We start from the raw sequence: 27631 nt of genomic DNA, 5'->3' as shown, positions 1-27631 counted from the left end.
GAGTGATCAGGATCTGACGTGGTCCCGAGAAGAGACCTATTTTCAGCTATCTTCATCCTCTTCCATCTTCCTGGTAAGTTTGATTTGGGGTCCTGATAACTTTCTTCACCCACATACACCTAGTCAAATTAGACTTGCTTAAGATCGCATCTTTGAACACTAGCGAAAGCTCCAATGATAGGGAACATGCATCAATTTCAAGCCGCAAATAGAAAACAATTGATACTGTTAGGTTTTGAGGCCGCTAGGACCTTGTAATGGGTATCTTAACATTGCAGGTGGAAGAAAAAAAACCCCTCGTACACAAGAGAACCCACAATTATGGCAAAGAGAAATCTCTAATACCACCTTGTGTACGAAGAAAAAAGAGCACAGAATTTTCCTCCTATGCAACTACTCTCTTCACTTTTTTTTTTTTTACTGATAACTGCAAGTGTAAAAAAAAAAACAAAAAAACAAAAGCCTCGACTTTGATATTCACATTAGCCCACTTCAGAGTGTTTTTTTTTTGCCTGTACTGTGAAGATCGGTATAATTCCTCAGAATTCTAGCTATTATCAGGTTCAGTATTTCCCTGCATAAAGTAAGAACAAAGGTTAAATTAAAGTTAAATAAGGTTAAATACTTAAATAATTTTAAGTCAATCAAGAAAATGATACCTCAATTTCATGCAAGAGTTCTTCCAGTTCAGCTGTTAATTCTGTGAATGACGGTCGTTGGCTAGGATCCTCCTCCCAACATCTCTGCATCACTTCTACCAGCTTCGGGTGTGCATTCTTTGGTAGGTCTGGTCTTAAACCCTAATAAACAACAGCTACGCTTAATCTCATAGTAGAATATTAACACACTTCGTGCTGCAAGATATTCAAGATTTAGGGAACCTTGGCAACAACCCAAAAAAACATTTAAGTTCTAGGATTGTATAGAACAAGTAATGCGATTTGAGCAGCTGCTGTGAGACAAAAACTGCTTTTAAAATTGTTAAGAGGCTTCAAGACACGATGGCATAAAGGCTTCTCAAGCACTTAATCTGCAATTCGGGATCTAGTTTTTTTTTTTTCTTTTTTCTTTTTAAAAACCCTTCTCATGCTGTTTGGCTGCATATGTTAATTCTTCACCTTTCACATATTTACAAGCAACTTATTCAGAGTAAGCTACTTAATAGTTCATTGTGCAAAATAAAAAAGAACAGTTGTATAGCAGATAGTCCCGCTTGTTATTCACATCCTCTAACCCGGGATGAAAGAGCCCCTTAGGGTGGGTTGCATCTTGTGTAGGGGCTGGAGTTACCTGTTGATAAATCTATTGCAAGGCTCAGGGAAGGTCATATATCAAACATATATAAATAAAATTGTACTGGTTCCTCCAAAAATGGCTAGCTGAAGTTAGAAGATCTCTTCCCAACAAACAAATATACATCTTTTCAAGCCAAAATCAATGTGAGACTATTCTCCAACATACAACAACTCTTACTTCAAATAACTAGCCTAAGATGTGGAACATGTACAACAATAAGCTGCAAGACCTTGTACCTAAGAATGGAAGGATGCCAGGATGGACAAACATAAATTTCATATCAGTTGCCCTAAGGAGCACTTTTAAGACCAGGAAAAGAAAAAAAAAAAGATGAAACTTCAAGGGGTTAAATGTCTACTGTTCATTGGGTCATCAAGGCTACCTACTGCATGATGCACCCGTGTTTTTTCTATTTACGAAAGTGAAACAGGGGTAGGAACTTTGCTCATATTTCTGAAAAGATAAGCAAATGTGTAGTTTCACTGTTCAAATTGAGTAAAAAACTTTTGAATCCAACATCTAAGAAGGCACCAAGAGTTGTGCTAGTCAGTCACAACTTAAAGAGTAATCACTAGTCAATGTCTAACTTGAGAGATTTTACACAAAATGGCAGCAGCATCTTACAAGCATGCTTGTTACATATAAAGTATGATCCAGTCATCCCCATTCTTGAGTGTAAAATATTATGGTAGATAGAGACAATACTTGACAAAACTCACAAACCTGTCTGACTCCCAAGGCAGCTTGTAATGGCGTCAAGTTCTCATAGGGAATCTGAAATACAACATTACAAGGGTAATGAGTTACATTCGACAGTAATTGTAATTCTGGATGTTGATTGACTAAGATTATAATATACCTTTGCAGTTACTAGCTCCCACAACACTATAGCAAAGCTGAATACATCAGCTTTCTGATCATATGGCTGATGATTTATGACCTTCATGAGGTGAAAAAAGGTCAGAATTGGAAAAAGAAGCATGCAAAAATAGGGAAATAAGTGTTACTTGAAAAAGACTGCCAAAAATTTAGGAGAAATTCATTGTATTGCATGAAGGCAAAAACTACTTAAACAAATGCTAGCTTTTATTGAATGGACTTGAGAGTTACTAATCAATGTAATCTAGTAGCACAAGCTCCAGGGAATGAGATCACTTGCATGATTTCGGGAGCCATTCTTAAACTGGACCATAAAACAACGACTGTCACATAACGACTGGCAAGGGTTCATAAATCTCACAAACTAAAAAGAGTCCAATGGGAGAACATCGATTGGAAAGCAGAATGACCAGTTAATGCATATCTGGAAAACCCTTCATGATGGGACACTTTAATCAGGTCCTTGAGCAGGACATAGATACCTCCTTCCAAGGCCCTACATGACTTGAGCATATGGTTCGTGTTTCAAACAGCAAGAGATGCTAAAGTAAAAATCACCTCAGGTGCCATCCATCTGTAAGTTCCAGTTTCTGCTGTCATCACACCCCCTTGATTTTGAAACCGAGCAACACCAAAATCTGCCACCTTGACAACCTAAATATACAAATGACTTTTTTTAAAAACAATCTGCCACTGATGCTTAAACCAAAAAATAAAAATTAAGCTAGCATAGAATAATGTGACAACAGCGAACCTCTAGTTTGTTAAGTGTAGGAATTCAGCCTTATCTCATAAAAAAATTGAAACAGAGACCAAAACGAGCAACTATTATTAAGCCATCAGCAACAAGAGCAATAAGGATTAGATGGCATGGGAATGGAAGAAAATGTACCCAACCACTGTCAGCCTGTGAAGCTTATGGGTTACTGTAAATCTCATCCTTGACAGAAAATGCTAGATTCTTTGAATGGAATAGACCATTTTACAAAGGAAAAGGAAATATATTATAAGAACCATTTAAAAGGTACAAACAAAGACTGTCATTCCAGAGGCAAAAATATCTCGCCTCCAAACCCTTTCTCAACCCCCAAGGAATCAGCTTCTAGTTTCTTCTGATTAGATCAGGCTCAAAGTTCTTCCTATTAGTGAGAATAATCCCACACAGGTTGATGTCAGGAATTATTGTTATTGGTTGGAAAAAGACCTTTTAACTTCGGTTAGTCATTTTAGGACAAAATTGGACGCCCGTTTAACATCAAAGCAAGGAGTCTGTTCTATTCAGCACAATTTCGAGTCCAGCTTGTTTGGAGTCCATTCATGTTGTGCACGTCTCAGGGCTGTAGTCTGTTCGTTCAGTCCTGGAAAGCGGGACAGAGTGTTTGTGGGAATATTTCATATAAGTTGATGTCAGAGAAAATCCTGTGGTTAGCTGGGCCAAAGACCTATTTTCAGCTAGTCATTTGGGATGGACCTGGACCCAACTTCAAGACTTCCCTTGGCACGATTCTGCCAGATATTTATATGTTTGGGAAAGTTATTCAACTGTTTCAAATACATCTGCTAATACCTTAGACCACATATTATGAAACCTGCATCACCTGATGATAATTGGTTGAATACAATCCACTATCAAGGGACTGAAAATGGGAGAAATAGCAAAGGAACAGCTTGTTTCCAGCAACACACTGCCTGAACTTCTGATGTCTCGGAGAAAACCTGGGAAATAGGGAGAGGCCAATTCATTATATTGTTCATAGCCCTCCACATTCCAGCTCCATAAGTTCCCCAGTCAATTCCCATCAAACTTTAGCATCAGGGATTCTGAGGATGAGACTCTTAAGAATGAGAACCCCATAGAGAGAATGAAAGCCGGTGCATGTCAAAGCAACTTCTATATCGCAGAAGAGAATTTTTCTTTTTTTTTCTATCTAAACAGCCATAGGATTGAAATGACTATCACTTTTGACATTTTTTTTTTGAAAATGATGTATATATATTAACAGAGAAAAATTACAAAGGAAGAGAGAGCAAATCCCTAACAACAATAGATTGCAGGGTTGCTCCCTGCTTGGCAAGCACATCTGTTGCCAAATTTGCAGATCTCGGAACGTGAGACCAAATACAAGAGAAGAATGAGGCAATTTTTAAAATCTCCTGAAAAATGTCCCAATGGTGCCACGGGGGAGAGGATGCACAATCACACTAACCAATAACTACTTTCGAGTCACCTTCAATGTGGACTATCACTCTTGACATGATAACCAATAACCACCTTTGACATGATTACTCCAATCACTTAAAACAAGCTTGAAAATGGACTCCGTGCAAAAACAGTCAAATATTCAAAGGAAGATAGGCTAAACATGTTGAAGCAAAACATTGACATAAACATAAGATATTCACACAATTGTTTTCGGACAAAAGAAAAAATTTCCATACATCATTTGTATGTTGTAAATGATCATCAGTCAGATTTGCTTTAACATAAATTCCACACAAGGAAATGACAATTTAATATTTACTCAAACCCCTCGAGCACAGTAATTGACAAACTTTCTGTTAAGTTGGGTCCAAGGTCTATCCCAAAATGACTAGCTAACTTAGGTAACCTCTTTTCTAACTAATAAACTCAATATTTTTGTACTCAGTAATCTATGTGGGACTATTCCTTAACACTCCCCCTCACGTGTAGACCATCTTTTGTGGCTCTACAAGTGGATAATTTAGGAGTGGGCAGTTAGGTGTAGGCCTTTTTTTTGTGGCTCTACAAGTGGATAGTTTAGGTGTATGCCCTCTTTTGTGGCTCTAAAAGTAGATAATTTTTAGGTACAGGCCCACATATGAGTACCTGCTCTGATACCATGTTAAGTTGGGTCCAAGGCCCATCCCAAAATGACTAGCCAACTTAAAAAACCTCTTTTCTAGTTAATAAACTCAAGATTTTTGTACTCAGTAATCCATGTGGGACTATTCCTTAACACTTTCTTTACTACCCCATCTACAAATGCATCGAGTAATATAGCAGATGACAGAAAATATAACTGATTCTATTTCCCAGTGGCTGAAGAGAGCTAGAGCTACCATTCACCCCTTAAGAAGGAATGTTAACTTAACTCAATTGGTGTTTAAAAGAAAAAGGATAAAAAGACCAGTGCAGAAAAGGAATTCATACATTATTGGTGTCCATCAGCAGGTTGGCAGTCTTTAGATCTCTGTGAATTATATCATTGCGGTGCAGATACTCCATTCCTTTGCATATATCTACTGCAAACCTCAGTAACAAAGACAGCTCCAGGACATTATGATTTTTATGCAAAAAATCATAGAGACTTCCCCCTGGCATAAACTCTGCAACAATAACTGGATGACCTTAATAGGGTATAACTGAGTACAAGGATGCCGAAAGCACCCGAAAGAAAACATTTCCAAGTCCAAATTTCTAGAACTAGAGAAAAAAAATGACACAAAGAAAAACAAAACATCAAAGAAAACAAAGGGAACCACATAATAACATTACTTGAAGCTAAAAAACCTGAAAGTTGAGAAAGCTTCCAATTTGAACCAGATGAGGCTTGCCAGATAATATACTGAGAGAAAGACCAAACCAACTATACTCATCAACAGCATACATTAGTTACGGCATTCAAGACCACTATAAATAGCCACAATGTTTATCTACATTTTCTTTTAACAAACAATCAACACTATTTTTCATCATCTTTGTAAATGATTCCTTATATTTACAGATTCAACCATCACATCTGAAACAAGAAATGCGTTCAACCTCTATGCCATTGAATTCTTGAAAGTAATGCATTGAGTTCCAGAATATGAAAAAGCTCTACCACTGAAAACCCTTTATCTTTTAGCTATTGTGAAGTTCTAAAGAAGGACGTCAAACATTAGGATTAGCAGCTATATTAAATCACAATAGCTCTGTAAAAATCAATATTATATCCTTTCAAAACAGAAAAAACTCTGTGTTCTATTTATCAGTCTATTTATCTCTCTTAGTCTTTATAGATCACTCAATCTATTTCTCAGTCACTATCTATCTATCTATATATCAGTCTGTTTCTGTGAATCTATTTCTGACTCTCTATCTATCTATCAATCTATCTCCATCTCTATCTATAAATCAATCTAGAGTTCAGATTCTAGGGTTTAAATCAAGCATAAGTATGTCCTGCATAGCTATGATTCGTTCATATCACCTTAAACAAAAGTTACCATTTTTATAAAGTTAAAGATTTGAAATTCACCACCCAGTATTCCTTTTTAACCTTTTCAAAATTAACTCCCATACCACATCAATGACACCGATGACAACATTAGTCATTAAATCAAGTATAAGTATGTCCTGTGTTTCTAAAGATTGGAAGGGTAAAGTTATCATTGAAGGGGCTAGGGTTTTTGTGGTCCAATTCATTGCATCTTGTAGACGTAAAATTAAGAAAGACGGAACGGAAGGAATAACGTGGGAGAGGCTTTCTCTCTCAAGTGGATGTAGGCATGTTGGGCTAAACCACGTTAAAATTTCGTATCTTCCCATGTGGCAACTGTTTTTCTTCCTTGTTGATATCTTTGTAAGTGTTTGATCCCAACAGCTCTATCATAAAAAGAAGGATAGGAAGTGGAAGGGTAGGGGTGATGAGAGGTCCTCCACTCACTTCACATCTCCCTCAGGGAGGAGCAGGAGTGAGTGGAGGGACTCCTCCCTGTCCGCCTTCTCTTGCTTTCTAATTATTTATTTTTTTAACCATGTATCTCATTAACTCTAGACTTTTCAAAACCATGGATTTTGTTTAGTTTCACTAACAACTGATTTTAAAATCAATTACAGTCCAAAGTACTAAAATGATCATCAAAAAATCCACACGACATTGAAATTCTTATCTCATTAGCCCCTCATTGTATAATGCCAGCATTTCTTTTTGGTCCAGGAAACATTTTTATAGGGTTGACCACAGGCAGGAAGACTGAATACAACCACAGCTAAGAAAAGAAAACCTGTTTGTCCTTCTCAGAAATAGTAAAGTAAAAATAATAAGCCAAATCAAGTATGTTATACAAAGTTCAGCACCTGTAACAATGCACAACTCTGGAAGTTTTGTACAAGCACCAATAAATTGAACGATGTTCTTGTGTCGAACTTCCCTGCCAACAACAAAACAAGGAACATTTAATCCTAAAAGCAACACGCCATTTCACAACAGTGAAAGGATTTGTCCCAAACAGTGCACTTTAATAGGCTCATAAAACTCTCATTCCTAGACTAGCCTAGTAGTAGTTCCACAAGTTCTAAAGTCTCGGGCTCAATGAACAGACTTCCACCTCATAATTTTAACTTCTTTAGTTTTTTGTGTTATTTTTCTGCCCCCTTTCTAGAAACAAAAACCTTATACTAAGATTGAAGGTCCCATCAGATTTAAAATTTTCCATTTTTTAAATTTTTTAATTTTCTCAGTTTTTATTTGCATATTTATATTTTATGTATGAATCCACTTGGGACTGACCATCGAGCGGGAAAAAAATCTATTCAAAACTAAATCATTCCCCAACATACACCTGCATTCTTGTTTAAACATTTAAGGGTGATAAACACACTCCCCTCTGAACAAATAGGGAAGTCAAAATTCATAACATTCTCCACTTCACTACTCATGAATTTGACTGAAACACCTTCTTGAAAAAAAGAATAAGGGCGTTTTGGTTATTTTACCTTGTCGTTATTTATATTTCTTGATGTAATCTTCTTCTACATGTTAAACTATGTCTATGGACCTTATTTCATGAAAAGAGGCCAAGTAGAATAGGAGATATGGAGAATTAGGGTTTTTGCTTAAAGTAAGGGCAATGATGTAAATTGTACTCAACCCTCTCAACACTAAATTATCAATAGAAGCTGGGGGATGTGAAGGTCCCCCATCTCAGTCTCTTTCTCAATTTTTCTCTTCCACACTTTCTCTCCCTCACATTCTCTCTCTTCAACCTTCTTTCTTCTTACTTTTTTCATACCTAATTTTACATAGAACAAGAAAGATCCTCCTCTACTAAAGATATAAGTCCAAACCTATTTCATCAGAAGCAGAAGGACATAACCACAGCAATTGGCATATCTCCAAGATTTTGAGGAGAATAATGCTCTCCACACTTAACTAACAATACAAGTTAACCAATGTATTGATGACTTCTTTTGCTTGACTACTTACCTCAAAATCATGAGTTCTTGAGCAAATTCTACTTCTAATGCTTCATTTAGATGCTCAGATCTAAGAATTTTTACAGCCACATCATGACCTAGATAAATTCCATGATACCTGTATTAGGGAAAAAAAAACATTTTCTTGCGATAAGATAACATATTTCATGAGTGGGACGAAAAGTAGGTGTAACAAACACAAAAAAGAATTTCAATTCAATTTTAACTTACAAATCTCCACACGAACCATTTGCAATTTTCTCTCCTAATTTAAGAAGCCTTCTGTTAATTTCCCAATCACCTTGATTCAGTTGAGCAGCCAGTGCTTTCTCTACGGCCGAATGAGAAGGTGATGAAACAGACCATGACCCCTATGTTTGTTAACAGAAAATGCAGTAATTAGTTCACTCTTACCATCATAATTAAAGCATTTCTATAACAAACAGATTTTTTGGAATGATATAACAAACAATTAATTTTATACAGTTTCAGCTTCTTTTTCTTTTTTAAACCAAAACATAGAAGAAATTTCATCTAATTTCAGATGCCCCTTCTTTTATCTTGTTATTACTCGATACCTCCTTCCAGGATAAGCCATTTGAAACCAGTTCATTATTTTTGTTATGATTTGTCTAAGCAGATAACAAAGAAACGACAATACACCTAGAAAGCAAAATCACTTATTCACCATCTTTTTCTATCTCAGACAAACTCAAGAACAATTTGACAAAAGTCTATCATCTCCATCAGCACTGCAAACTAGTATCTGCAAGAAACAGAAAAGGGAAACACCCCCCATCTCCAAAGAAGCACAACAGATTATGCTCCCCTTACATCAACCAAGAAAGATCACAGGTAAGAGAAGAAAAGCATAACTTTGTTTGAAACGTTGAGAATTGATTCAAGAGAATGAAAGTCAACAAGTTATAAGGAAGTTTAGATGATAATTTATCCAGCTTTGAAGTATATTGAGTTTGATATGCCTGCTTCACTCCCGTCAAGTTTGGGTTCCAGATTTTTTATTTATTTTTGGATAATAATGAGAGAAAGGATTCCATTAGGAGGGCTCTGAGGGAGGAAAGAGGACAATACTAAGAAAACGAAGGAAAAGTTAAAGAGAGCAAAAAGAGGCATCCCCCAAGAAAGGGCCAATGGGACTCAAAAGGGGGAGAGTGTCTCCAACAACGAGCTACTGACAAGATAACCCCTCCCTAGCTAAGGAGTCAGCAATGCTATAGGCACTTCTAGGGGTTCCAGATTCCATGTTGCTCAGGTGCTACAGATGTTACACCAAAGCAGTTCCTCTTCTTCTCAAGCTCTTGGTACATCTGCACGTGTTTCCCACAACATCTAGGCTTTGAAATCAGCAGCATAAACTTGAACTGAATGATGATGAAGAAGAGTGTCTTTTTTCTTTTGAGAGAGAGAGAGAGAGAGAGAGGGTGAAGTAGATGAGTGTTATTGAATCTATTCTTCTTTTAGATGTGTTAAAGTTGGGTCCAAACTCAAACAAAATGACTAACTGAAGTTAGAAGGTCTTTTCCCAATTATAACCACAGTGATTTTTCCTAACATCAACCAATTTGGAATTATTCTCACTAACCCTCTCTCGCACATCCAGGTCTAACAAACAAAGAATGGGCCTGAGATGTAGAAATCACAAACAGGGTACGAACTAAACAGGACTTTCACTAGGTCTAAAAGAACAAAGGCCTTGCTCTGACACCATGTTAAAGTTGGGTGCAGGTACATCCAAAATGACTATCCGAAGCTAAAAAGTCATTTTCCCAACCAATAGCCGTTGGATATTTCCTTTTATTAACCTATGTAAGATTATTCCCATTAATAAAAAGAAACAGTCAGGTATGATTGATGTTACAAGAAGCACAACAGCTAAAATAAAAGTTGCATTAGAATAAATGAAGGGCTACCTGTAAGTAAATTAGATGGCTAAGAAGACATACCACACCACAATCTTCTAAACAGAACATATAAAGAGGAGCATAATTTTGTTTGTCAATTCCATAAGACAAAGAAAGAACAAGGATCCAGCTATTTCAAAATCACTGCCATCTCAGCTCAGTTCCTTGCAGAGTCCTCTGCTTCTTTCTGTAAACAAATTTCAATATTCCTTCTCATGAAATTTTTGTTTCAGTCAACCAGAAAAAATCTGACCAGTGCAATATCCACTAGCATATTAGAATAACTCTCAGCAGACGTAATTCAAGAATATATATCTCACTCATCACATCAACAGATTTCAATTTGAAGCATATGATTTCTAATAAATCATTCAAAAACCAGCTTCAATGACAGTGATTAAGTATCAAGATGAAAGGCAAGTCTTGCAGATTCATAAAAAAATGACCAGGAAAATTTTTGAAAACTACAATTGCTAGTGTGGAGTTTTTTGGGTGCCCGGTTTCATCCCAAAATTACGAGTCACTTAGGAGGCCTATTGCTCAACCTTATAACCCATTAACTTTTCTTCTCATTTTTCAATGTGAGACTTTTTCCCACTCAACACTCCCCCTCACGTCCAGGCTTACACATAACGGACCTCAGACGTATACAGAAACCCTCTAATGAACACACAAACTCCTTCATGGAGCCTGACAATACACAGACCTCTACCTTATGGAGTCCACAACACACAAATAACCTGGGGAGCACAAACTGACACCCATACATGCAACCTTCTCTGATACCATGTGGAGTTTTTTGGGTTGAGCCCAGTTCCATCCTAAAATGATTAGCCACTTAGGAAGCCTATTGCTCAACCTTATAAATATTAACTTTTCTTCTCATTTTTAATGTGGAACTTTTTCCCACTCAACAATTAGAAGATGTACTTTGGTTTTATTTAGTTTTCTTGGTTTTCTAGGAAAGCATTTTCTTGTACAATTTTAAAGGGGCAGTCTTGTAATTGCCATCTATATCTTAAAGTAATAAAGAGGAGAGGGTCGTCTAGCAACCCTAATCTCTCCATACCTGATTTTACATAAGTTTTTTTCTCTCACCTCTCATTCTCTCTCTCTCTGCTCTCTCACGCTCATCTCTTCTTCTTTATATTACTTGAAAGCTCACACACTACAATCAAAAGAAATTCAAGACAAATACAAGATGATGGGAGATTAGAAGAGAAAGCAAAACCAAAAAGCAAAATGTATCAATAGACATGAAGGAGAGTAAGAGTAGTGGAGCATTCTGATAGAAATATACTGAGAAATATCCACCTCACTTCCCGCGATTGCTTTCGCCAATGCTTTGTGTAAGCCATCTGTATCCTGATCACATTATTGCAAAGTCAGCAACATTTGGGCTCGAACCCCTGTCATTTGAGAAAATAGAATCAAAATGCTCCTTTTAAAATTTTAGAAGTAAATATTGTTTAGAACACCTCTTTTTATAGTCAATTCTTCTCAAATTTCTTAAGGAAAATCACAAAGTTTTCCTCATTAATTTATGATGCAAGTGCCCTGAGATAAAAAATGTTGTTTCAAACTTGGCAAGCACAATTATCTTGTCAGCTCTAACACAAGAAAGAGCAATTTAACTAACCAGAAAAGCATAAAGGTAAATGATAGTTGTGGAGAAATTTCCATAGTAGAAAGAACTCTCAAGATGTGATCCACAAGTAATAAAGGCACGTTGAGCATCAAAATCCCTTGCGTCTCCTTAAGATGGTAAATAATTATACATCATAGCAGGCTCTTAGTCTCAACAAGAGTTTTTTTGTTACACTCATCACCTCCACAAAGCTTTTTATTTTTACTTTCTGTGTTGTAGATGTGAAGTTTGGTCCAAGGCCCATCCCAAAATGATTAGCCAACTTAGGAAGCCTCTTTCCCAACTAATAAACTCAAGATCTTTGTACTCACTAATCTATGTAGGATTATTCCTTAACACTCCCCCTCACGTGTAAGCCTCTTTTGTACATCTACAAGTGGATAATTTAGGTGTAGGTCCTCTTTTGCGGCTATACAAGTGGATAATTTAGGTATAAGCCCTTTTTTTGTGGCTCTACAAATGGATAATTTAGGTGTAGGACCACCTATGAGTACCTGCTCTAATATTGTGTAAAGTTGGGCCCAAAGCCCATCCCAAAATGACTAGCCAACTTAGGAAGCCTCTTTTACAACTAATAAACTCAAGATCTTTATACTCACTAATCCATGTGGGACTATTCCTTAATAGTAGAATGAGGAGGTTTCCTCCCGGTGCTTGCCTCCCCAGTAAATAAAATTGTTTCCATCATTCTTAAAGAAAGAAAAGAGGATTTTATCTTGTACCGAAGACAAAACAAAGAATTTCTTTTTGAATAACAATGGCATACAGTAACTCTTGCAATGGCATTCAGACAAATAAAATTCAAACATGATGACACATAATGAAGTAGTCATCAACTGAACCTACATCCAATTATGCTGGATTAGACCACACGAATCCTTCTCCATTTTGCTTTATCATTATCTAACCCCATTGTCAGTATGCTTTCCTCTAAAAAATGGACAAGTCAAAAATATATTTGAGCTTTAATTCCAAAAGAAATGGACAAACTTTAATATATTTGATACATTTTCCAAGTTCCTTTTGTGAAGTTGAGTCCAAGGCCCATCCCAAAATGACTAGCCAACTTCGAAAACCTCTTTCCCAACTAATAAACTCAAGATCTTTGTACTCACTAATCTATGTGGGACTATTCCTTAATACTCCCCCTCACGTGTAGGCCCTCTTTTGTGGGTCTACAAGTGTATAATTTACATGTAGGCCCTCTTTTGTAGTTCTACAAGGGGATAATTTTAGGTGTAGGCTTCTTTTGTGGCTCTACAAGTGGATAGTTTAGGTGTATGTCCTCTTTTGTGGCTCTACAAGTGGATAGTTTAGGTATAGGCCCTCTTTTGTGGCTCTACAAATAGATAGTTTAGGTGTAGGCCCACATATAAGTACCTTCTATGATACCATGTTAAGTTGGGTCCAAAGTTCATCCCAAAATGACTAGCCAACTTAGGAAACCTATTGGTATCAACAAAAGAGGGCCTACACCTAAACTATCCACTTGTAGAGCCACAAAAGATGGCCTACACCCTAAGTTGGCTAGTTATTTTGGGATGGGCCTTGGACCCAACTTCACACCTTTAATTTGGGTTTAACCGTAAACTTAAAAGAAATACACTCCAAACTTTTGGCTTTTGCTGGAACTAACTGTATTACTTGTGTGTCTATGTCAAATGTAGAAGTTCAAATATCTTAATATGGAAACCAAACAATATGCTGCAATAACGTTGATGGAAGCCACAAAGTTCCTGGAGAACCTTACCTCAATAGGCCATCCATCAACCACAAAGACATCCAAAGAGTACCCATCAGTTGTTGAAAAAACATGTGCTTCACGGATGTTAAGTCCTATGTCAGACAGCAGAGCAGAGAGCTAGAACAATGTACATCACAGTTAGAAGACTTATATAGTCTACAAAGAGAAATGAAGCAACAACATAATACAGTTTCCAAAAGCACTGAATTAAAGAAAGGTCAATTTCAAGAAACCCAAGTCAGGAAGGAAATAGGTCTGCCAGGATCTGTTTGTACAACATCTTCTTTGATATTCAGGAACTTAGTGTTCCCATTGTATCTTGATCTCATGTGAATAGGTCTGCCAATTATTTGGTGGACTCTCTTGCAAAAGAGGGGGTCGCCCTCCAATCCCTTGTTGTAAGGGGGCCCTTCTCTTGGCTTTTGTTTTGCTGTTGCTTGTTAATAAATTGTGCACTTTTTCAAAAAAAAGGCCAACTTTGCTACAAGGCGAGTACTCAACCTCAAACAGTTTATGAATTTTGAGAGTAGAGACCGAGTGTTATTTGAGTTGCTACAATGCTTTATTAAGTTACTTGATTAACCTTACTTTAGGTTATCAGTGAAGGGTATCTTTATAATTGGGTCAGCAAGGAATGAGACCTTAAGATAACAATCAAATCAAGAATTCACCCAGTATGTTGCAGTGTAAAGAGAAGTTTGCAATATGGAAACAGAATACAAGCAGGTAGAAGATAAATTTGTGAAAAATGTAGGACCTAAAAAGAGGAATACATCAGGTAGATCCACAAACACCAGTCTAAGAGCTACTGGACAAGCACATGCTTTTGACCAGCACAAGAAACAAGGCCACTTGAAATGATATAAAGAACATAAGAAACAAAAGAGGCCCCCAAGCATTTGAAAGGATTGCAAAGCACACTATATTTGTTCACTTACAAGGGCTTGCATAGCATACAATTTAAAATATATAAATGATAAACCTGTGGATGCTATGAGCAAAAACAAAAAATCCTCGTAATATTCTTATACTTGCCTGGCTAAGAAGTTTTGGCTTGTCAATTGTAGAGAATATGATCTCATGTACAGGAAGATGAAATGTGTCCTGCCTGCAGCAAACAGTTTGGATGTAGAAATTATTCCCTTGAGATACGCAAAATTCATGAATAAATAACTTCAGTTGTCCAATATGAACCAATAGTTCAGTACAACAAGTTCCATAATTGTGAGAAAACTGACCTTCAAGGAAATACCTACACTACAGAAATTCCAACTAAATGACATTTTTACATGAGACATCAACATGACTTAGGTCTGGTTGCAAAAGATGTGAAGCCAAGACCTTGTCTGACCTGACAAAACTACATCCTACTCAAATTCTTCCCACGTAACATCCAACATTATGAAAGTAGGGAATGATAGACTTAATTGGATCCCATTGAGTTCTTATCCAACAATTAATTGCAAAATCAAGTGGTGCGACAAACATTTGACATCAAACTATCATTAGATGGGAAAAGGAAACTCTCAAACCTTTATGTCATTATGTGACTGTTTCCTCCTTAGTATATGTTAAAGTTGTTAAAGTTAGTACATTTAAATACAATGGTTAGAGTCGACTTTTGTATCTAACCAACTCCGCCTCTCTAATAGTATTTCTTCCACTTCTCTCTTATTCTTTCTTTCTTCTTCTGTTCTCCTCAATATTTCACAGTTTAATTTCAAACATTTAGTCGTCAACATTTTTCTTTTTTCCTATCTTTGTTCTTGAGTCTGACAGTCTGGGCATCTGTAACAAAGGCTAACTATTGCACCAATGAGAAGGGTCCAAGGAATGTGGACATGGATTGACATAAAAAAGAGGAAGACAATGATATGTGAATGGAAGTAGTCAAGGAAGCCTTGAAGATGTACTACCTGAGAAGGGAGTTAATAAGGATATGAACTAACAAAAATCAAACTTCTCTCCAGGAAGCGTAAGTGCCCAACAAGAAATGGATAAAAACCATGTAGGCATATCTTCTCTATAGAGGGAGGTGGTTATACCTACAAACCGAGCTTCAAAATTCTGTTTTCCTACCATTTAAGAGTTGGTGAGAGTTTGAGAGTTCAGAACGCAATCCTGTTCTGAATCTTCTGATGCTTTGTCTTGGAAGGACATGTGCAAAAACTACAATGGGTAATGACAGGTAAACCTTTGACCCTAGGGATTAATCAAAAAAAAAGTTGCTGGACTATAATGCTCTAAATGCATACTAATCAGGGTAGTTAGGGTCATTTATTTAGCCACGAAAAAGCAAGTAAAAAGATCACAAACAGGTAAGCTGAAGGTTTATATAAAAGATAAATTTATTTTAAAAAATCTTGAAGAACCCAAGAAATAACATTATACAAAACACTAAAGATGACCACTAAATAAACAACGATGCCACAGGACCATCGCGCTTCCTCCTTAAACTGCTATGAAATGATGGTCGAAGGCAACTCAGCTTCCATCATCTCCTAGTGTAACAAGTCCACTAACACATCCCAAACAACACCCCCATCCCTCCCCCTTGGAGATTCTTTCTTCAAATGGAAGAGATTTACTATCTTTTGGTAATCTTTGTATCTGATCAGAAACACATCCCAAGATCTGCCAACATGGAATGCTTGCAAGAGTATTCTTCTCAATGACATTGTTGCTAAATAGGCTCTCTTCATAATGCCCTTAGGTTTTTTTTTTTGCAGCTGCCCCTTTTCTTGTAAGAGGCCTGCCTGTTACCCCTTCCCTAATAATTCCTCACTTTTCCAAAAAAGATATAACTAAGTCATTTTCCTTACACTTACACTTAGAGATTAAAATTACTAAACTACCCTTCATCCTATCCTAGTAATCAAGTGCTCTATGACCATCATCCATATCCATTCCTTTTAACAAACGGAATGCAGCATAAAGGGCAACCGATGTGCCTTTAGCTCAATGGCCACATGGTTTGAGATCCTCAGTTCAAATCTCACCAGGGTACGGGATTCAAGATCCCAAAAAAAAAGCATAGATAGATAAAGTTGTTGGATGACTAACAAGGAAAATTTGTAACTTGAATTTTTCCTCATAAAAAAGGGCTCTGACAGCAACTAAGTTGCTGCCATCTTCACCTGTGTCTCTAATCTGTGGGTTGTGTTACACACTTAACCAGTTCATTTGAACCATAAATCCTAAAGTTATTTTCAAGGGTTGAAAGTGCTTACTATTTACTTCAGCAGGTGCCTGATAGACTTTTTTCCTAAGATTTGGTGCCACTGACCTCTCAGCCACCAGCACCACCCTTTGCCCAACCTCACATGGGAAGAACTGAAAAAAGTGATGACTGAGGAGGAGAGAGAGAATGAGAAGGGAGAAAAGAAGGAGAGAAGAGGCTCTGAAATTGAGTCTCGTTGGGGTTCAAGCTCATCCCCCTTCTCTATTTAATGACTTAATTAGTAAAATAACTAAATTGCCCCTCTATACACTTAAATCACTTAACTCCTTGTGTCTCCCAAACTACATATCCAAATTACATGAAACTTGAACTATAAACATAATAAAACATGTAGAACAAGATAACATAGAAATAGAAAATATATGCTGAGGTAAAATGACCAAAATACCCCTGAATAGATTTTCTAACACTCCCCCTCAAGCTAGAGCAAATATGTCTGTAAGGCCCAACTTGTTACAAAAAAACATAAATTCACGTTTTTTCAAGGCTATAGTGAACACATCTCTAAGTTGATCTCCAAACCCAATATATGGGGTGACTACCTCCTTTTTCATAACAACATCCTGAATAAAATAACAATCCAAGTCATAATTTGACTATCCTTTGCTTCCTAATCATCATTCATAGGGACTGGAAAATAATCTCGAATATATTTAATCTTCCTCTTGGCCTTTAAGTACATTCTAATAGACTTAGCCCAATTGAGATAATTCTGTCCAGACATCTTTTCCGAAGTAATCACAATTGTGTCTTTCCCATCAGAACTATTAACCTTTTTGGACGAAGTGTAAATTTCACTTGAATCAGCCATAGCAGCAGAATAATGTCTAATCCAACCTTAATTCCACTTCCCAAACCAATATGCATTGACCATGTGAGCCTCACTTCAAAAATAGGATTAGCGCAACAGTTATGATGTGCGCACTTCAAAAAATATCTCAAACAGCAACAATCACTGCAAATTTAGAAGAAATTGACCCCAAATACAGCCCAATTAGGCCTGACATCAGCCTAGAAAAAATGATGAGGCAGCATTGGGTAAGGGGAAGTCGGTGCACATCCCAAGAAAGAGGCAATTTCAGCCTAATAAACCCTCACAGGGCAATCAAATACTTCAGAACTGCTCAATAGGCTGCAGGACCATTAACCCTAGGGTTATGGCAGATAAAGAATGGAAAAAGATGAAGTTTTTACAAACCAGTCAAGCACAAGACTTGAAAACCCCCTCTGCTAGGACGTCGCTTCCTTCAATAGAGAACGTTGCTTGTTGAATTTCTGGAAAAGATAAAAACTTCACTGATTTGTTGTAATTTGAGTACATTGAGCATCTATTTATTTTATTTTTTGAAAATGTGTGTTTAGACCATAAAATAAGAGAAGTACAATCAAACCTAGGGCCGAGGGCCTTCCTCCACAACAAGGTGTTGGAGTGAAATGTCCGTCTTAGCCTGAGAGTCTACCAAATGGTTGGCAGAGCGAGGAATGTGCTTCCAAGTACAATTCAAAAGGGAAATTAAATTACGTATTTCCGAGTACATGTCAGAGTGATGCCACAGAGGCTTGATGAAGTTTGCACACAAGTTAATGACAACCTTTGAGTCGCCTTTAATGCAAAGTGGGCCCATGAGCCAACTAGAAAAAAATTGAATTCCTTTTAGCAATTCCGAAAGTTCTGCTCTTGTGGAGTCGGAGTTACCAAGAGGGCCCGCGAAAGAGAAGAGGAGATCGATGTTAGCATCATGGATAACTTCTTCATATCCCGCACGACCAGGGCAACCAAGAGCGCTCCCATCGAACTTAAGCTTGAAGTGGCCCAATGGTGGGGGGGGTCCATATGGCTATGATCGAGAGGCGAGAGGGCTGAGACAGCCCAGCAACCAGCTGTCAATTTCCTCTAAAGTTTGAGCTGCTGAAGTTTCTAAATTCTTTTCGATTTATAAGTCAGATAGATACTTGGCCCATAATGTGATCAGTCAGAATTTCAGTGGGGAAAGATTTGAATTTGAATTTCCTCCTATTTCTTTCTTTATAATAGAGGAAACAAGTAGAATCCAATTATAATTAAACTACTCTTGTCCCAGTTATACCCAAAGTTAAAACACTAAAAGATAAGTTCAAGAACAATTAAACAACTGAACATAAATAGAAAACCAACATAACTAAAACACCTTTAACTGAGACTTTTCTGTAATACCTCCTTCCATGAGACTCTTCTTAAAATCTACCATATTAATTTGGGCTCTGTGAGACTTCTTATTGTGAGAATCATGTAAGACTCTTCCACATTGTGTTTATGACTTCAGGTTGCAACAAAAAGGATTCTTGGTCTCCAATCTTCATTGGCTAAAACGTTGGCACAAAATGTTAAATCTTCATCATTTGTTCTCCCCCTTTCTAGAATATTTTGCTCACATAAAAATTACCACAACATGTGGAACAAATTACCTTTTTTTTATACTTCTTCTTTTACTTCTCCTCCTCAAGTTGGGGATAAAAAGGATAGAGACCCAACTTGGACAAAACACAATGTGGAAGAAGAAAATCACTCTTAACCATACGACAAAGCTTCGTACACCAATCAAAATAGTCATAGCCTGAAACACAATCCGCTCAATTTTAAAGAGGAAAAAAGGGCCAAACTTTAGGGGTTAACAAAGAGACTACACACTTTTAAGGGTAGCTCAAACACAAATCACCTCTTAGGTGAAAAACAAAAGATTTGACTCAAACTAGAAATTGGGCACACTCCTATACTTTTAGGTAGTGGGTCTAGGCATTGCTTTGAAGTGATAAAAACACGAAATGATAAACTGAAGAAATACTAGAGGAAAACAACTTTAACGGAAAAGAAGGCAACTATATTACACCCATACTTCCAACGTGACCTTTTTTTTTTTTTTTGGAAAACTAGGGGAGACTATATCGATAGAACTTAATAAACTTGGCTAAGTATAACTATTTTGGGGTGACCACTATTTTTTGGAGTTAACTATGCAGAAGATATGCAACCAAGTAACAAAAACACAAAACTTGAAAACAACATCGAAGCAAGATATTGCTTACCTTGAATGAGCATATCATGAAGTGATTAAGTCCGACGCAAAACTCTCTAATTAGAAGAGACATTTGGCTAAAAAAATCGGATTTTAGGAGAAAAATGAAACTCAATTAACATCAATGCATGGAAAAATAATAGAAGAGAAAATAAGAAAAAAAATATTTTTCGCAGAACTGACCTTTGGCACTTCTGATATCAATATCTCCAAAAAATATAGCTCAGAATCACAAATGGTTTGTTTCTCAAGAAACTCTACTCAAAGAACTTTAAATTGATACCTAATTTGACATCAAAAGATTTGTTCTTGAATATTTTATGACCTCTTGATTTTCTTTATTTGGTAGTTTGACCCTTGCCGATTCCAATGCGAATATCTCCTTAAATATAGATCAAATTGACATGAACTTTTCTCCTTCTGAAACTAGACTTCGATACCTTTCATCTAAGTATAAATTTTATTCATAAAATATAATTCTTTTGAGAGAAAGAATCTGATAGATTTCGGACTCTGTAATCTGGCCGAACTTAGTATTCTTTCTTCTTTGGCATGCATGACCTTTGACCCTTGCGAAATTGATATCTCCCTCTAGAAAAATCAGATTGAGATTTTTTTTGATAAGGTAGAAAATAGACTTACAAATATTTCTTTTGACATATAAATCTCCATATAAAGTCTCGTGTTTGATGGCTTAAACGGCTAAAAAAAGTGAAGTTTTTTGTTGTTGCTGAAACCTCTCTTGTAATCTGACCTTTGCTACTTCAAATATCGATTTCTCTTTGTAGAAAACTCCGATTGCCAATATTCTCCTTGCGTTGGAAAGTAGGCTTGAAGATATTTCCGTCAATATCTAACTTGCAATATGAAAAGTTCAGTATGGAGGTGCGAACGCCAAGAAACCAACAGATAATGGGATAGGAAAGAAAGAAAAAAGATAGAATACAAACCTAAACTACTAGGGATGATAAATCAGAAAATGATCATATTATCTTTGTGGGTTGACCGAGTCAACTAACAGAACCCGCTCTGATACCATGTTGAATTTCTGGAAAAGAGAAAGACTTTACTAACTTGTTGTAATTTGAGTACAATGAGTCTTTATTTATAATAGAGGAAACAAACATAATCAAATTACAATTAAACTACCCTTGTCCCGATTACACCCAAAGTTAAACACTAAAAGATAAGTCCTAGAACAATAAAACAACTAAACATAAATAGACGACTAACATAACTAAAACACCTTTAATTGAGACTCTTCTATGAGACCCCATTCCATGAGACTCTTCTTAGACTTCCACCATACTAGTTCTAGCTCTGTGAGACTTCTTACTGTGAGAGTCATGTAAGACTCTTCCATATCTACTCTTCAATACTGATGATCGGACCTCCTAAACGCGATATACTGCTCTAATACCATGAAAGAAGTGAGGATTGAGGAGGAGAGAGAGACTGAGAAGGGAAAGAAGAAGCTCTGAAATTGAGTCTCGTCAAGGGTCGAGCTGGACCCCTTCCCTATTTATGACATAATTAGTACAATGATTAAATTGCCACTCTATACACTTAATCACTTAACTCCTTATATCTCCCAAAGTACATATCCAAATTACATGAAATTTGAACCATAGACATAATAAAATATATAGAGCAAGATAACATAGAAATAGAAAACATATGTTGAGGTAAAATAACCAAAATACCCATGAGTAGATTTTCTAACAGGAAGAATTGATTAAATGGGACAATTTATCTCCAGAACCAGGGCTATATCAAGTCATGAGTGGACATGTCTATTATATAACTTCATAGATGTCGTTTACTTGATAAATCATTTTATTGTTTTCCATCTTTATTTTTCCTTCCATTCCTTTGCTGTTCTACTTCAGCATAGGGATATTTGGTAAAAAAATTATCAAAATAAACGTACAAATAATACCTCCCAGAAGAACTCTTTGCAAGATCTTTCCTCTTCTCAGCATTGCCAACATTCTTCCTAACATCCAAATTCAAGTCCTCCAGCTTTGAACATGGCTCAAAGTCAACCTCACAATTTCCATTTCTACTTGTGGAAGTACCAAGGAACACTCAGATCCAAGATCGGACTAAATTAAGCATGAAGCTAAAAGCTTTTACTACCATAAAGTTAAATAAGTAAAAGAATGACTTAGAACCTCATATGAATCATATCTCCTCCATGAGTACTATTGTGTCCTCTAGAAGTATCACTAGTCCATATATCATCATCACCATCAACTCTACTCTGAATATGCTGCCATTCACAATAGAAAGAAATATCATGTACATATGAAGACATAAAGATTGAAAAATAGTTGAAAACGTGCATATTGACAAGATATTGAGGCACAAACCACTATATCTAATCTAATTGTGTCAGAAGTTGTAATTTTAGTTTACTTAGTTTCCTTAGTTTCCTAAGACAGGATTTTCTTGTGGAATCTTACTTCCTAGGGTCTAAGGGGTAGCAGGGACCACGCTTTTCCAATTCAGAATCGGAAACCAACTCAGCCCCCCAAATTTCCGAGTCAGATTGGGTGAGGGACTCGCCCCAAGACTAGAGGGACTAGCCCATTGTAGAAAGGTTGACCCCCAACCTGCCTGTCCCAAACCCGAGTTGACTTGGCCAAGTTGCATGTTGACTCAGTGAGTCAGAAAACCATGGCATGGACATTACTACTTTTTTTAGGCTTTAAGTTATAAATAGGGAGGGATCTCCAAACTCTATCTGCCACAGCCTTCTCTTTTTTTCTCTTCTCCTCTCTTGAAACTCGCAATCTAACACTCCCTCCTTCCCTCTCTCAACTTTCTCATTCTCATTCTTAATACCAAATTTATAAATCTTACAAACTGAATTATATTGCACAGTTATAGCTCAATGGCAGACACTCACAATCAAATATTTCAGACTAGATTCTGTCCAGTAACTTTCTCACATCAAGAAAAGAATCTCCACATTTTCAGTGTTCACCAGCAGCCAATGGCAAGAAATATCTTAAAAGTATTTTAAGGTGGTCTAATTTGTATTCATCAAATGAAATTAAACAATGGACATAAGAGTTCTGGAGCCAAAGTCAGACACAATTGTCCAATAATGTATAATATAAGTTCTGCCAAAGCTAAAGATGGTGTTTCCACCCTGCATAATGTTGTTCACAACTCTCTCCTTTTGTCTGGAGGTTTCCCATCCCTGCCCCTAGTAATCTTTATTCATTTTCTATAGCCCAGCTTTTGCCAAATAATGTTGAATTCAGTTTTTCCAAAAGAACATTTCATAAATTACATAGAAACCCATAATGGTTGGATACAGTTATGAAGGTTCTTGTCTCCAAATCTATAAATAACAAGTTGCGAGTTCTTTTTTATTGTCAAATTTTTATTTAAGAATAATAACTATAATGAAACAATAAGGAGGAGGAGTTCCTCAAGGTCATAACTGATGAAGTCAATCACAAACATCATTAACTAGAAAATTACTGGTGTTGTTTCTGGACAAATAAGTGTGTAAACCTTACTCAAATTTGGTCCATATAAGGACCAGAGGTTTCGTAATATTATATGTCAAATAAGCAGGATGGATTGTGAAATAATTTTTTTTATTAAATGATAAACTAAAGATTATATGCATATATTTATTTAGAGAGAATTTTTTTTATTATTATTATTGTAGAATGATGAGAAATTTTATAAATCACAGCAAGAGAAGAAACAAAGGGCAGAAAAACCCAAGAGAAAAGAGGAAAAAAATAGAAACAAATGGATATAATATACATTTTCCACCATTTTTCACCAGTTTAATTATTATATACAATCAGCTCTAGATTTATTAACAACAAACTTAACTCTATAGATGCTTTTTTTTTTTCTGAAAAAGCTTCAATTAAGGAGGTTCGCTGAAATATTGGCATTAACAACAAACCTAACTCCATAGCAGTCAACTTTTACAGCAACAAAATTTTGGAATTAACCAGATGCTCACGAAAATATTTTTCAATCCTTAGAATAGAGAAAAAGCGAGTGAGATTACTATTGATAATGCTAAAGATTTTAAGTAAGATCAAACAACCCGAACCAGCTATGTAATAAGAGAAGAGACATGAAAAGAAGGAACAAGTAACCATTCAACAAGGCCAAACAGTTTGCTTTGGAAGATGTTTCAGTTTCAAGATCCCAACCAAAGTCAACCCAAAGAATAAACTAGAACATATCCATACTATATATCAATGTCAAGACTTGAACCAAGTTTCTCAAGAAAACATTCTAAGGAAATATAACGAAGGGGAACCACAATTAAATAGAACTTCTGTCGCATTAGAAGATACTTGAAAATGGTAGTCTGTGTTGTAGAAGACCTAGAGTATAAGGAAGTATAAACAAATAAACAAATCCCTTTGGTTGCACTAAGAGTGAAAAGGATGACAAGTAGCTTGTGTCAGAGGTGGTTCCGGTCCACCTTTCTTGATTAGTTGGCTTTCCACACTTAAACGACTAGTCTTTTAGGTTGTATCGACTAACCTTTTGACATGGTATTAGAGCCAGGTCTGGCACGTCCCGCCTTCGAATCCCGCGGGGAGCGGTAAGGGGCAGGGTGGGTGTCAGAGGTGGTTCCGGTCCACCTCTCTTGATTAGGTTGGCTTTCTGCACTTAAACGACTAGTATTTTAGGTTGTATCGGCTAACCTCTTGACAGCTTGCTGGCAGCTCCTTTCATTCACAAGTTGAAGCATAAAAAAGGATGAACAGAGCCAATTTTGTCTATCAAAAGTAGTTAAGAAAAGCTTGCAATTTAACCCATGGTGAAAGCTCACACGATCCATGTTAGAATAGTCCTATATAGATCCAGGAATCAGAAATATTTTGTGCCTATAGCCTACTAACTTTAGCAAGTTAATTTGGGATGGACTTGGACCCAACTTAAACATGTATCTATTAGTCGATAGTCCCATATAAGTAAGTATTATGAAAAATTGTTGGTTTATAAGTCTGAACAATAAGCCTCCTAAGTAGCTAGTCTTCTTGGGATGGAGTTGGGCTCATTCTTAAGATGGTATTAGAGTAGGACTGCCTATTAAGCCCAGTTTGTACACCATTGAGTTTGTACCCCGTCTGTGTTATCCACGTCTCAAGCCCATTATCCATTTGTGTAAGCATATACATAAGGAGTGCTAGTTGGAATAGTCCCACATAGATGTTATGGAAAGTTGTTAGTTTATAAGGTCTAGCCATGGTCCGGGATTAGAAACACTAACACTCCTTTCTTGTATTCTTTATTTCATTAACAGAATACACCATAAGTTCAAAACAACTAAACAAATAAAAATAAGAATCTCAAATAATAACCAAAACTAATTGTGAAAAGATATTCTAACTACCTGATAATGATGAAATAGAAAGACAAATTACCAAGCCAAATACACTAATTGGACTTTGAGTGAAAACTCTTCCACACCAAGAATGAATATTAAGGGTTGCTCCTTTAGAAAGATTTGCAGTGAAAATCGTCCCTTAGTTATTCATTATAAACTGCAACTCTATCAAGTATATAGTTTCTAATGTTGATTTTGAGCACTCTTTGGGCAATGTATCCTGCATAGAGTACTTCAAATACTCTTTTTCAAACGATGTAGTTCAAGAACTGCAAGTCTCAAAGTATATGAGCACCCATGTATGCGATTGTTTGTCCACAGTATCTCTGTTTCAAATCAATGTACACCTTCACTAAAAATCTAACTTTTTTTATGTTAGATAATTTGTGCCATATTCCTGCATTCATCATACATAATTAATTTCCGAGAGAGCAACAATAGAATTATTATTCTTGTAGCAGTAAATGATAAGAGATATATAGCAAAAACCAACAGGTTGAATAAACAGATGCAAGATGAGAAAAGCAATAAAGAACATCAGGGAAACACCGCTGTTATGCTGTAACTTTTGATCCGGTTTGCTCCCCAAATGAATAACATATTGATAAGTTAAATTTGTAATTGATTCAAATAACAAAACAGAAATGAATAAATATATATAGAGAGAGAAAATAAATAGAGCAGAACAATAAGTGTCATTTAAAGTTCACATGGGACAAATCCACCAAAACTCCAAGATGTAATTAGCGCATTTTCCCGGAGAGAGGAAAGTTAAAAACCTTATTGATCACCGTAAGACAAATCAGTACCTCAAGGAAACGGACGTGAAAAACAGGCCGCTTCTCCGGATCCTTAGCTTCTGTCAGAATACGCTGATGCAACAGAACGTCTTCCACTCTATCCATATTTACATCAACCCCGTAACTGAAATGGAGCAAATCAGTTATACTTGCAAAGCATTACTGGCAAAAGTATTTCCCTGACCAATTTCCAACTACATGCTAACATGAACATAATTCCAGTTCCAATTTCCCAAAACAAGCAACAGTTCAAAATTTGTAGCCAGTACACCACATCGTAGCACCTCAGAAACACACGTACCTTGCCGGCAATCTACAGAAATGAGCATCCAATTGTTCGCGAAAGCTCGGATTCGATATAGCCTCTTCATTTCCGTTATCTATCAATCTATTATAAACGTCGTTCCGGATATCATAAGCCCCAAACCCTCCAAACGGCCGGGGAGGGGAGGAGCTCTCACCAACCCCTTCAGTCAACTCCATGTCCAAACACTAAAACCGTCGTCTCATACACAAATCCAACAAACCCAACAAACGCCAGATAACAATTGGATTTGAACAAACAAAGAACGAATCACCCAAGAAGAAGAATCTGATGACACTGTACCAGGGGAGCCAGAGGAAGAAGGAATATTATTTTTAGGAAGTTCTCTATCAGGTAAAAAGGGTTTAAAACATGAAAAAACAAGTGAATGTCTAGGCAGGGATGTCAGGACAGGGAGAGAACGGACAAAGAAGGATATAGAAAGAAAAGAGACATTAAGAAAGGGAGAAAGGCTCTTTATTATTTTTGCTGCAAGGAGAAAAAAAGTGGCAGGGAAGGAAAGTGGATAGACTCATCGGTCTGGAACTCGCAAGTGGATATACTGGTAAGAAATGTGGGAAGTACTCTAATTACGAGATGTCTGAACTACAGTCATGCTTGTTTCCTAAATTTCCAACCATGCCCCCTATTGTACGGAGACTCCTCCGAAGACTGAGGAACCGTGTCGGGCGATTCGCTCGCCGACTTTGCTTTTCCCCCTCGAACGGAAGAAATTACCAATTTTCAAGGAGGTAAATATTATCTTGGTAATTTTCAAGGGTGACAATAACAGGGATCCGAACCTTGAATGAATAATTAGGTAAGTTGAGTTAATTATTTTATATTATAAGCACATTTTAAAGCAAATAAATAATATGACACACATGTCACATAAAACGTCACATGTTGCTCATTTGAGAGAGATTAAGCTTATCAACAACATTAATAATTAAAAAATTTACTATTCTTGGCTCTTGAACTCCATAAAATAATACATTGACCCAAAAATAGTGGTTAGCACGTAATGTTCACATTGTCATTTGAGTATTGGCCGAGTGCAAACCGCTATCTACTGAGTGTCCATGGAATCAAACCCACAAAAATCTTTTTGTCTTCATCTATAACATGCATGAGCCTAGTTTCTCTTGCCATAAAAACT

The 27631-nt window shown here is 36.6% G+C and overlaps 1 protein-coding gene across 2 annotated transcripts; it reads right to left on the bottom strand.

Moving 5' to 3' along the window:
- Window positions 1–168: 168 nt before the first annotated feature.
- On the bottom strand, window positions 169–26940 carry LOC137955542 (serine/threonine-protein kinase STY46-like). 2 transcript variants are annotated; one of them, XM_068802534.1, is made up of 16 exons: window positions 26470–26940; window positions 26178–26292; window positions 22160–22257; window positions 21925–22047; window positions 14727–14799; window positions 13698–13808; window positions 11614–11664; window positions 8609–8748; window positions 8388–8495; window positions 7259–7332; window positions 5348–5523; window positions 2734–2829; window positions 2156–2236; window positions 2020–2070; window positions 660–800; window positions 169–574 (listed from the first exon to the last, which is right to left on the bottom strand). In XM_068802534.1, exons 1-16 carry the CDS (start codon window positions 26649–26651, stop codon window positions 548–550), a joined length of 1647 nt encoding a protein of 548 aa, XP_068658635.1. In that variant the 5' UTR covers window positions 26652–26940; the 3' UTR covers window positions 169–547. The 2 variants fall into 2 exon arrangements, with proteins under 2 accessions (XP_068658635.1, XP_068658636.1); XM_068802535.1 differs by lacking the exons at window positions 8388–8495; window positions 8609–8748 and having other exon boundaries at window positions 11600–11664; window positions 26470–26937.
- Window positions 26941–27631: the final 691 nt, after the last annotated feature.

Source organism: Aristolochia californica, unplaced genomic scaffold (genome assembly GCF_029961685.1).
Source record: "Aristolochia californica isolate CCGP_79_NKW_82.1479 unplaced genomic scaffold, dmAriCali1.0.hap1 SCAF_2, whole genome shotgun sequence".
NCBI classification, from domain to species: Eukaryota; Viridiplantae; Streptophyta; class Magnoliopsida; order Piperales; family Aristolochiaceae; genus Aristolochia; species Aristolochia californica.
The sequence above is the reverse complement of the archived record's forward strand: the minus strand, read 5'-3'. Positions and strand labels throughout refer to the sequence as shown.

What these genes read in the sequence shown, in the direction of transcription:
- LOC137955542 (XM_068802534.1), bottom strand. Translation starts at nt 26,651, where the DNA reads ATGGAGTTGACTGAAGGGGTTGGTGAGAGCTCCTCCCCTCCCCGGCCG. An exon ending in TTCTGTAGATTGCCGGCAAG is followed by an intron (nt 26,293 to 26,469) that starts GTACGTGTGTTT and finishes GCTCCATTTCAG; the next exon opens with TTACGGGGTTGATGTAAATA. An exon ending in GCAAAGAGTTCTTCTGGGAG is followed by an intron (nt 14,800 to 21,924) that starts GTATTATTTGTA and finishes TGTTTGCTGCAG; the next exon opens with GCAGGACACATTTCATCTTC.